The sequence below is a fragment of the Eleutherodactylus coqui genome, chromosome 6 (assembly GCF_035609145.1).
Source record: "Eleutherodactylus coqui strain aEleCoq1 chromosome 6, aEleCoq1.hap1, whole genome shotgun sequence".
NCBI classification, from domain to species: domain Eukaryota; kingdom Metazoa; phylum Chordata; class Amphibia; order Anura; family Eleutherodactylidae; genus Eleutherodactylus; species Eleutherodactylus coqui.
This window is the reverse complement of record NC_089842.1, coordinates 8638796-8651195: the sequence shown is the minus strand read 5'-3', so window position 1 is coordinate 8651195 and position 12400 is coordinate 8638796. Positions and strand designations below refer to the sequence as shown.

Genomic DNA, 12400 nt, shown 5'->3' with positions numbered 1-12400 from the left:
AACACTTCCTGCTCAGGACACGGTGTGGCGCTCTCACCATGGGAGTGAAGCCGGTGCTGTGGTGAGCGCAGCACTGACAGTGGGCTGGACGATCAGCTTGTAGGGGTCCCAAGTGGCGGACCCCTGTCCATCAACTACTAATGACCTAAATGTAGTCAAGCGTATGCAGTTTGACTCCATTTAACCCATTATACATTTAGGATCCATGAAGCGCCGGTTTCATGTTTTTTGGACACGGATGAGCATACGCCAGTGTTGACAGCCGTCGCATCCAGTCCAGGACGCTCGCAGCTTCCATCGCCGCCAATAACCACGACTCACAAGCGTTTTTTGGTCACCTCCCTTTTATTTAGGAATACATGTGATATGATGAGGAGCGGCATAAATATGGGATACAAGGACTCATTCTACACGAGAGGCGTCTCTCCGTTCATCCTCGGATACACTCGTACTGCCGTGTATCTACATTCAGCGATTCTCTCAAAAACACACACAAAAAGGAAAACAGAACCCAAAATGATCGATCCTGCTTAACAAACTGCAATCGCTGCTCCGTATGAAAGTACATAGAAGGTTCCTGAACTGAATACAAGATAAAAGGCACAAGTGGTATAAAGGAGTAACACAACAAAATGTGTCCTTGGTAATAATATATATATATGTATCTGTTGGCGCCGCGAGCCGTCTACGTGACCCGCTCGGCCCATCAGACTGTATTATTGTAACACAGGAATCCAGGCTTAAAAATAATTAGATATTAAAAATATACAGATATAAAACGGCATTTAGACCCCTTTGTAGAGATTTAAATTGGTACGAGCCTAAAAAAAAAAACAACAGATCACGCTATAAAACGGTTTGACGTAACACAGAGTCTACGACTGCGCTCTTATGGCGTGGAAACAAAGGATGCAGCCGGTACCGTTGTGTCCTTATTTAAGCTTTTCCCCTTTCCACCTTGAAGGCACAGCGTGACATCAGTGCCGCCCTTTTCAGGACGTCCGTCCGCTCCGCAGATATAACTGATCCTTACACATGATGAGTGGCGGCACTTCCAGCCTCCTCAGCGCTTTTGGTCTAAAAACGAAAAATCATATTTCGGCACTTCCCACGTGATATGCAAATCACCGAACAGTCTGATGGGCAGTTCCACTACCCAACTTGTCCCGGCTCTTTCACCCCCCACACACCTGTTGCTGTTGACTGATGTCACTGTTTGCTATTGAAAGATTATATGGTGGCGGCGCTCCCCCGGCTTCAGCGCATGTACAGTGTCAAAGTATTTACACTTGCTATATAGGAGTAAATACAGTTTAGTCCAAAGGGCCAGTGCACCCCTTCCCTTCCTCAGTCCCTATGTCCCCTTCCTGTTCATGGTTTATGTGTAAGAGCGTGTTATACAACTGATTAGGGAGGTAGCGTTACCAGTTGTGGCTGGTTTGTAATTCCCCTTTTTCCAGTAAGCTTCACTCAGCAAGCCCTACGTTATCATTAACATCCCAACTGTATTGCTCATGTCATTAATGATCATGTAAAGTCAATCAATAAAGTTATTGAACAAAGGGCGAGTGCAGGACCCAACTGTCCTTGGTAGTGCTTCTTGGAGCGTTTCCTGGAGACCATATCATTGTATCCGCATTCCCTACTCTTATTAATGTAGTGAACTTTTAAATGATTTGCTACTTTTCTAATGCACTGAGGTGTAACTTAGGGTGTTGTCTCCTGTGATTGGACAACTACACATTTCTTTGTTCTACTTTGCCTTAATGATAAAATTAACACTGAGGTAGTTCCTCAGAAAGAGCACAGTGGTGACTTCACACATTGGTGTCTCTTGTTCTTTCTCTCTTAATGATCATCACTAATTAATTTGGACACAAGAGAACTCGGATCCCATTAGCCTTATTGCAGATTCTAAATTTAAAGTACTCCCCCAGCAGCGATGGTGATGCTTCCCTCAATAGCTTATAGTACAAACATGCCGAAGCCAGCATGCATTCCCGAAAGTTTGCACTAGTGATGCACTTCCAGCTTTGGTGCATGAGCAGTGATAGCTGGTAATTTATTCATAGCCTCAATGATGTCAGAGGCACGAAACAAAGACTGTGCTGGTGCATGGGCGGTGACAACTGGTCATCGCTCTAGAGCCTCAATGGTATCATATGCATGCGCTGAAGCCAATGTTCCTGAAAGACCGCGCTTCTGGCTTTGGCGCATGACATAATTGATGCTACGGAAACATAAACGATTGTCACTGAGCATGCGCCAAAGCCGGAAACCTGGTGCCTTCATTCAGGAATGCATGGGGACATCCATCAACAGCAGGAGGGTGTGTGTGGGTGTATGGAGGGAGAGCGCCACGGACTTGGACAGCAGAACCACACATCTAATGACTTTATAGTAAATTAGCACAAGGAGGCGAGATAATCCAGAATGAAAGCACCAGGTAAGATGATAAGGGTTGTTACATTCATCTGCTGGAGATGCATCATGTGTAAGGATCACTTGGAGACGCGAAACAGAGGTGACCGACTTCCTGAATGATGCATATTAACGGAAAAAGCCAAAATATATAGAATGTAGAAGGACGTGGACAGAGGAAAGCGTCAATGTAAGATGTCCCGATTACAGTGGAGAGGCGCGTCAACGGGGTGCTTACTTTCCTCGATGCCCGTCCTCGCGCTCCTTGGCACATTCTAGCACATACAAGTGATCAGGAACAGTTCTTGATCTGTACATCACGTAGGATACATTTCTTTACTCCACAATGATGCGGATTTCACACGTATCAAAGAGAAAATCACTTCATTATAAGAGAAAAACACATCCGGAATCAACATGTCTAGCGGTTACACGTCCGTTGTGCGACGCTTGTATCTTCCCGGTTTCCTTGGCGATCCTTCATTATATACAACACACAAGTCCTTGGCGGCGCTCGTCCACTGGAAACAGTCCAATATGTAGAGATACTTTCTGCCAATCTTTAGGAACAGCAAGAGACAAATTACTGATAGAAGGAGACAAAACGGCTTCCGGTAGGACAATATGGATGATACTTCACCTTAAGAATGTACAAACCAAGAAAAAGGAAGCAGTTTTATTATGGAGTCCGTATAACAATACAATACATGGCAATCTTTTTTTCGCGATTCCATTGTGGTTCCTGAGGAGCGTAACAGTAATGAGCGTGGGAACGGCTCTCGGCATTAGTTCATGAACTGTGTGTATCCCTCCGCTCCAGTCACAATCACATCCATCCAGATCCGCATGGCCTCTGGTGAAGGAGCGACCATATAATACAGCCGGTCATGAGTTTTGACACAGAAGGTCAGAGCCGGGTTTGGACTCTGTTAAAAAAAAAAAAGGTAAAAATGATGGTTGTTACATTTTATGTTAAGTTACAATGTATCTTTTTATAGGACATCGCTGCTCTCTAATATGGGACATGGGGACCAGGAGGGCAGTAACGCGACTCTGCTGACGAGATCCTGGAGTGCAGAAATGGCTTCTTTTCCGTGTGGTATACAGTACAAACTGCTGGTAAGCCATCCAATTGGCGGATCCGCTCTCCTACTCTTCCAGACTCTCTCCTTCCCATTCACTTATTAAAAGACACCCTTCCGCTTGCTTGACATCTCCGGCTCCATGTGTTCTCTTCTGTTATTCTCTGCCTGCCCAGAGGATGGCGCCAGCGCAGTGACATCCTGTTGTCTGTACCCATCATGTGCCGTCCTCTGTGCGCCGCAGGTGATATTGAACCCACGGCACCTCCAGAGGTAGCGACATCGAGCCGATGGGTGTGTTCTACTAGAATAAGGGTGGAGAGTCCAGATGAGCCGAAGAGCGCCCCCACTCATTGGACGGTCTACCAGTAATTTGCATACCGTGCAGAAAAGGTATATCGGCATTGGAGGATCTGGTCAGCAAAGTAAAGTGCATCATTCTCACTACTGCGTCCCACGTCTTGTAGTAGGAGTAGTTTATACTCTAAGAATGACGGACTTCCTTGAATCAACCCTCCAGTTTGGGACAGAGGGGTTGCTGTTGGACTTCTACGCTGACACCCCTAATCTGCTGGTTCGGAGTCCCGGTTTCAGTTGTCCAAAATGGTTACTGCAATATTCATACCAGAATCCTGAAAAACCATGCCGGGGCTTATTTTTTAGGGACACAGGGTACTATATGATCCCCCATAATGCATTCATAGTGTTAGACCATTAATGCACTATATCTGCATTCTGATTGGCCAGTACTGCTCATGTGATCAGTTCTGTCCAATCACAGCACAGGGAACAGTGTGCATTAGGTAGCTAGAAATTGCAGTTGCCATCTTGGATGACCGAAAATAGTATCCCAAAGCAGCAAATCAGAAGGACATTGGCAGAAAAGAACAAAAGCGGGCATTGTACCCCACCACCGGGACAGAATGCCGTCTCTAAACCTGAGGGTTACTTTAATATCAAAATCTAATAAAAATAGTAATAAAACAGTAATAGGTAAGGTTCTGTGGAATAGCCCAGCTGTAAACCGCTAAGTGCACACTCTCACCCACCTCCTTCAACAGGGGTACATTGAGAAAATCGGATATCTGCTATAGAGGACAAGAGAGGAGTTCAGTGCAGAGTAATGATACAGGCCGGAGCCACAGCGTCAGAGTAAAACACGTGCGAAGTGTAGCTAGAGGGGTTATCCGGGGAGGGAAGAAGACCTTACCCAATCCAGTCCAAGTCCAGCTGCGCCAACACCTCCATTTGCGGCCCGATTCCAACACTGGGTCACAAGCTATGAACGTCATTGCCAATGATGTCATCAGAGAGGCGGGATATTTGTCTCATTTCAATAACTAAGCCCGCCCACTTCTGTCACGGCCCATGCGGAGCTGGAGAAGGGGGTTGGCTTAGTTATTAAAGTAAGCCAGTCAGCTAGCCCCCTGCGATGGCGTCACCAACACCATGAGGTCCACACCCGGTCAATACTAAACTATTAGTGGAGCTGCAGGCACCACTGGACTCAACCTGGTCTGGGTAAGTGTTGCCCTTCCTGGATAACCCCTTTAAACCAACAGGGCATGCCAGGTTCATTCAACAGTTCACGTTGTGTTCATGTTGGCGCACACCCAATGGGGTGCGTAGAGAATTCATGACATATCCGTGTTCTTCGCGTGTGAACCGTGCATGCATCGCTGGATGCCCATGTGTACAAGCTGAAGAGTCATGTATGAACCAAGAAGACTAGAGACCTGTAATCTGTGCACGTTACATTCTTTACTACTTCATATCATCAGAACAGCGATCATCTCAGCTTATGAGTAAGAAAACTCAAAAAATAGAAATAAACAGATCCCCCCCCCCCCCCCAAAAAAAATAAATCAAACCCAACGCCACGTCTCACGTTACCAGACCCTACATCATAGTTCCAGAGTCTACTCCATTGAGTCCTATGGATATTATACTTAAAGGGGTTGTCGGGCTGTAAACTATTGATGGCCTAGCCTCAAGATAAGTCAAGAAGAGCTTGTAAGCCTGGCAATGATGGTCTCTGCAAAGCGGAAAACTATTTCCCACAATGCAGTTAGGCTAGAGACACATAACAGGAACTGAAATATGTATATTTAAAGGGAAACGCCCCAAATGGCCTCAATAGGCTAAGTGATGAAGGTCTCATTGGTGGGTGGGTTTTGCTGCACCCTTAGCAGTGAGGAGGAGACCGACTGGAGCGGCAGTCACGCATGCGCAGCACCACTCCATTCACCTCAATGTAGCTGCCGGAACCAGCGGAGTACAAGCGCTCCGCCATCTCCAGCACCGCACATGTCCGACCACCGCTGCATTGCATCTCCTCAGTGCGAGGGTGCAGCAAGTCTGTAGTGAGAAGACAGGACCCTCGTCCTTGGGATTAGTGGGGGTCTCAGCGGTGAGACCCCACAGATCGCACTTTTATCACCTTTCCTGTGGATAGGTGATAAAAGTCAATTTTGGGACAACGTCTTAAAGGAGTTAACCAACTGATGGACATGAGCATTGGCCACCAAGACCTTATCGGCTGTAGTCTACCACCCCTTCACGGTCAGCTGGTTGTAGGGGCTGCAGCGCCAATGTTTACGTAAATCTGGTAAGCTGCTCTTAGAGTCCTGAAGTCTTTGTAGCGGCCATTATAAGTCCTGCAGACTTCGCCCATTCACTTCAATGGAACAAGGCTGTCCGCTGTGAAAAGTACGACATTCTGAGTAAGAGCCGCTTACCAGATCGATGCCCAAACGGATCGGCTATCAATTTCTAAAATCTGGATAACCCTTTGAGGGTGTATTCACACAGGCCGGCGTGTTAACCATATCTTTGTGCTTGTAGGACAATCCCATAACATGGAGCGCGATGCTAATTTTCTGCTCCCATACAAAATAATGGGCAATAATCGCCCAATTTTAAGACCCTCAGTCTGAGAGAAAAATCACAATCAATGGGTTCTTTCCCGTGCGAGGTCCATCCAGATCGCAATCGAATGGTAATCGGGCGTGAAAATCATATGAATACGCCCATAAAAATAATGCATCAAAGAAACTTAGTAATTCCATAAATCCCAATCAACAGACGTGGTCCTCACTGCCCGCCACGTGTGCCCCCGCCACATGTGCCCCCGCCACATGTGCCCCCGCCAATGTGAGGTTAGAGGCAGGAATGTGCACAGAATTTGGTTCATAAATGACTCCCATGTGACTGTCTGAGAACACGACATCCACCGACCGATGCATCTACGAGACAAACACAGAAACCGCCTGCGAGCGCAGCCTGTAAACGGGGGGTTAATACCCGCTAACAACAGACATGCAGCACCGCATCCAAACCCCCCCAGATTAGAGAAGAGGTTAGGAGGAGAACGATAATGCGGATCTCGTCCTCCCGGAACACGAGGCCGCCGACACAAAGGTGATACAGAAATACTCGGACGCAGCTTCTGCGGAGCCAAGTATAGATGTCCCCTGTACTATATGGGTGCAGCGCGCCAGCAACCCCGTGCGCTAGCGGCAGCCAAGAGCTGCAGGATTGTGCGGCCACTGGCTGCAGCAACGTCAGCCCCTACCCCATAACCCCAAGTCACTTCCACTTCAGGGATATCGGTCTGTCTGGTCAGGAAGGAGAAGCAATTGGGAATCCATTTGCCTGCTTTGGTGCAAATGAAAGTAACAAGAGGAGCGCCGGAGGGGAGGGGGGCAGCAAGACCCCCCAAGTAGGGACTGGAGACGACTCCCCTCTCCTTCCTGACTGATCCTTCTCTAGTGACTCTGATGTCCTTGTCACCACCGGTACTGGAGGGGTCCCTGCAGACCAGTCAGGTGGTACCGGTACTCCTGCTCCTCCAGGATGGCACATACATACCTGCCAGAGCAAGAAGGTTTACTGGGTCTCCCAGAACAAGAGCCTGGAGCAGACAGCGGGACACAAGCCGTTATACTAGGAGAGCCGGACAGAAGGGCATCAGCCCGGCATCAGGACCGAAGGAACAGCAGGAGCTGCCAAACCGCTACAGAAGGACCTCAAGCGTACAGCTGACCAGTCCACGGAAAGAACGGAACCCTTTCTTGTTGCTTTTTGAGTGATATAGGGTGTAATGATATAACAAGGATATTATATGTGTACTAGTCAGGTCATAAATCACAAAAGGCATATTCATCATTGCACTCTTGAGCATGTTCAGAGCACGGCAACCATGCTCTGCCTGGAGCATTTCTGGAGCACATGCTCGGGGCATTCGTCATTACTGGGTCACCGTCAACCAAGGACGCTCAGAGTGTATTTGTACTGCTCCAGAAGTCAGCAGTTTTGAAGGAAGCTCACGAATTTACCGGCACCCAGCGACCGGTTATCGTTGATGAACATTTGTACATGCTGAAATGGATCTGGAGAATGCCCACGATGAGTTCCTCATCTAGCGGCCGGAGCACGAGCGCACGAGCATCATGTGCTTTACAATACTCCAGGAGTAACCTCAGAGTGCAATGGAGAATACGCCTTAAAACATCCCAGACAAACAGGTATCCGTACGGCCGGTCTGACCGCAGCCCTCGCCACCGATGTGCAAACACATGTTAACAAGTCAGGGATGGAAGCTCAGGCAAAAAGCAGCAAGAAAATGTCCCCACCCTTCAGCCTTCTGAAATCCCTGAGCCGAACCCATAATGGCAAAATGTACCGTAACCCATTACTGACCGCCATAGCTTCACCGCTAATGAGCAGAAACTGCGGGGGAAACTTATTTATGGTCTTACGTTTAGACAGAACAAAGCTGGAGCAAGGTGCCAGAAGATGCGCCAATTTACCATCGCGATGCACGCTGCGAGACGGATTTGAAGCATCTCGATACACTTTTCTCTTCCTTAAAAGGGGATTCCCACTACTTACAATTTGCTCCACAGCCGCTCTGAACTTCCTGGTTGCTCCTGACAAGGACATGTGACGGCTGGAGCCAATCACTGGCTGTAGAAGGTCACGGCTTTGGGCAGGGATTGGCTGCAGCAGTCACATGTCCTTGTCAGGAGCAACCAGGAAGTTCAGAGTGGCTGTGGAGCAATTTTAAGTAGTGGGTAAGCCCCTTTAGCGTCCGTCAGTCAACAATTGGCTTAGACTGGTATTAACACCATGATAGCAGCACATCATTAATAAATTAGTGCATTTCACAATAACAGTGTACAAACTGTGACAGGAGCAACACATCTGGTGCACGGCCGTGTTTAGGCACAATATGAGCCAGAATTCGTCTTGGTACGGGTACGTTCAGGTGTGTTCAGGCACAGCAGATTTTAGGTTCAGATGTGCAGGTGGAACACGGCCAGAGTGTTACAGGAGCAGCAAAAAGGACGAGATTTAACAAAACATGCTGCGGAAAAGAATCCACATCAAAAAGGACAAGCGGTGCGGATTTTAAATCCTCACCATGTCACCGTACATCACGGATCTCCACAGTGGATTTCATCCTTTGCAATCTATTGGGTGAAAGCCGCAGCAGACCATTGCTTTTGGAGGACATACACTGCTGTTGAGGTGTATGGAGCAGGAAGCAGACAGCGCTGTACGCTTTGCAGTGCCCTTACATGGTACTGCAGGCTCAGTTCCCATTAAAGTGATTGGGAGCTGTGCCTGCAATACATCTGTTGGACCCGATGATCCTAGAGGTCCCTTCCAACTTTACCATTCTATGATTACATTACCGGGCCACTGCAAAGTACACGGAGCGGTATGCTTCTTGCGCAATACACAGCCCAACGAACATCCAACTGGCTGGAGTCCCCATTGATCAGCTATTGATGGTCTACCCTAAGGAAAGGTCAGTTGTTTAGAGGTGGACAACACTAAAAGGGGTTGTCCCGCGATAGCAAGTGGGGTTAAGCACTTCTGTATGGCCAAATTAATGCACTTTGTAATATACATCATGCATTAAATATGAGCCATACAGAAGTTATACACTTACCCCCTCCGGTGCTGGCATCCGCAGAAGACCTCTGCGGCGCGAGCACGCCGGAGCGGCCCCTTCAGCGCAAGCGCGTCTAATCCAGGCAGAAGGCGGCTTCGGTCGGCGCCATGGAGACGGGGACGCCAGCACCGGAGGGGGTAAGTGAATAACTTCTGTATGGCCAATATTTAATGCACGATGTATATTACAAAGTGCATTAATATGGCCATACAGAAGTGCTGAACCCCACTTGCTGCCGCGGGACAACCCCTTTAATACTGTTTTTAGTCATCATTATTATATACCAGATTATTTGTGAAAATAGCAGAACAAAAATCCAACACACGAAAAAGAAAAAAAAGTTTCCAGCCGCGGGGTTAACTTCTGCATTTAGTATAGTAAAGCGGTTCCCCGATGCACCGACGGCACTCACTGAGCGCTGGGTGTTCTACCTGAAGTTACAGCAGAGGTGCTCTAATGCTGCCCAAAGAGGAGACGCCAAACGCATCATCAGAAAGAACGGGCATTCAAAAAGGTTTTCAGATTTTGTTTTGGAAGGTTCCCACATAGTTTTAGTCACAGAGGCAAAAAGTCTAAATTTGAGTCAAATGCCCTTCACAGCTTAGACAGAGTTAAAGGGGTTGTCCCGCGAAACAAAGTGGGGTTATACACTTCTGTATGGCCATATTAATGCACTTTGTAATGTACATTGTGCATTAATTATGAGCCATACAGAAGTTATTCACTTACCTGCTCCGTTGCTGGCGTCCTCGTCTCCATGGTGCCGTCTAATTTTCAGCGTCTAATCGCCCGATTAGACGCGCTTGCGCAGTCCGGTCGTCTTCCTTTCTGAATGGGGCCGCTCATGCCGGAGAGCGGCTCCTCGTAGCTCCGCCCCGTCATGTGTGCCGATTCCTGCCAATCAGGAGGCTGGAATCGGCAATGGACCGCATGGTGCACCGCATGGTGCACCGTGGGTGAAGATCCCGGCGGCCATCTTACTTAGGTAAGTAAGAAGTCGCCGGAGCGCGGGGATTCGGGTAAGTACTGGCCGTTTTTTTAATTTTTATTCCTGCATCAGGTTTGTCTCGTGCCGAACGGGGGGGCTATTGAAAAAAAAAAAAAACCCGTTTCGGCGCGGGACAACCCCTTTAAAATTTGTAATTTTTATTAGGTAATTCCTTAAAAGACCAACTTAGAGAACACAACATGGAGTATCCAGGAAACAGACGGGTAACGAGCCTGGACAAAAAACGGCAAACGCAAATCTAGAAGATAGAATTCCCCGTCCAATAGTTTGCATCACAGGATACATGTCTGTATATGAAGAGTATGTCCTATATCTGTAGGCTCGGGTATATACGGCCCAAATGTAGACAGTTGTTACTATTTACAATGATAAGCTCGCTGCGTGTTTTTTTACCGCTAGACGTCAGCGGATCATCAGGATCCCAATGAGCTTTATATTGTAAACATCGGTTTTGAATCATAGATTGATTTTCTATACTCAATCAGAAGTTCCCAAGATCAATCCCGATGATAGAATACAAGTAACGATCTGTACTGCATTCCCAGGTATGAGGTCTGCAGCAGAAATAGATACTAGATGGACGGGCCACTAATTCCCATTGATTTGATACATAAAGAATCCTTAGTGCCCGCCCATATAGTATCTATTACTGCTGCTCATTGGGGTCCTGATGATCCGCTGACGTCTAGCGGTGAAACGCGTTTAAGAAAGTATAAAACACGCAGCGATCTTATCATCGTTTAATAATATCTGGAAATTATAAGATATAACGCTGATAAATCGGTCTGTTCTATAAACATTGGAGCCTCAACAAGAGTTCTCCTAAAGTGTTTATCACTTTATCCAAAATCTAGACTCAGCCGTGATATTGGACTTACCCCCCAAATAGTAACAATTGTCTACATTTCTGTATTATACTCTACATACGTGCCTGGTTTACAGACCATTTGGGCCGTATATACCCAAGCCCACAGATATAGGACATACCCTTCATATATATATATCCTGTGATGCAAACTATTGGATGGGGAATTCTATCTTCTAGATTTGTGTTTGCCGTTTTTTGTCCAGGACTCATACCAGCTTCCTTCCTGGATACTCCATGGTGCGCCCTCTATGTTGGTCTTTTAAGGAATTACCTAATAAAAATTACAAATTTTAAACCTGTCTAAGCTGTGAAGGGGTTCCCAGATAGTTGTGGGACAGTCCAGCACTTAGAAGACACTGTAGATCCATGCATCGCTGGTGCCAGAGACATACACAGTGTGTGCAATAAGCATCAGTGGACTACAGGCCTGCAGCTCGCACCGACGTGTCCGGGGTTATTAGCACGACTAACATGCGGTTAATACTGAAGACGGAGGGTGAGTTGCATCGTCACAAACAGTCCAGAACCAGGTTATTGCTAGGGTGCACTTGTCATAGGGATTACACTGTATGGACAGGTACAGAGATGGCTGGGGATGCAATATATACGTACAGAAGCCAGACTGAGGTTAAAAATTCTTTTCTGTAGGGATAGAGAAGACGTTATTTATATACAACTCTCAGCGGTGAAGGAGCGAGGGGCGCGGCGGAGTGCGGACCGACTATTACCTTGGCTGCGCTTCGCAGATGGTCATAATAAACCTCTTCTATCGCCTGGAAGTAGATGACGCCCTTCAGCTTCGCTTCATGTTTGTCTGCAAGTAGAGTGAGAAAGAGGTGAGCAAAAATAAGAAAAAGGGTCCCCAAGCCAATAAACACTGGGGCACACTGAGGGTTTATTCACACGGATCGTCGCACGGCGTATTCTCGGTCGTATCAAAGATGAGAATTAGGACACGGAAATACAGACAGACAAACCGGGAACTCATGAAGGACCGGCGCTGCCAAGATTCAGTGGACGAGTCTGAGGTGCAGCCGCTGGGCTGTAAAGCATTTCCT

The 12400-nt window shown here is 47.3% G+C and overlaps 1 protein-coding gene across 15 annotated transcripts in view; it reads right to left on the bottom strand.

The window, feature by feature from the left end:
* Window positions 1–326: 326 nt before the first annotated feature.
* PHLDB1 (pleckstrin homology like domain family B member 1) overlaps window positions 327–12400 on the bottom strand; it is a 157218-nt gene continuing 145144 nt past the window's right edge. For 11 of the 15 annotated variants that reach the window (XM_066606144.1, XM_066606148.1, XM_066606137.1 and 8 more), the window contains 4 exons: window positions 12071–12156; window positions 11955–11984; window positions 4553–4591; window positions 327–3347 (listed from right to left, as the gene is read on the bottom strand). In XM_066606144.1, the coding sequence (XP_066462241.1) occupies window positions 3207–3347; window positions 4553–4591; window positions 11955–11984; window positions 12071–12156 (296 nt within the window). In that variant the 3' untranslated portion in view covers window positions 327–3206. The remainder of the gene's footprint in view (window positions 3348–4552; window positions 4592–11954; window positions 11985–12070; window positions 12157–12400) is intronic. The other 4 variants (XM_066606140.1, XM_066606142.1, XM_066606149.1 and 1 more) reach the window with 2 other exon arrangements.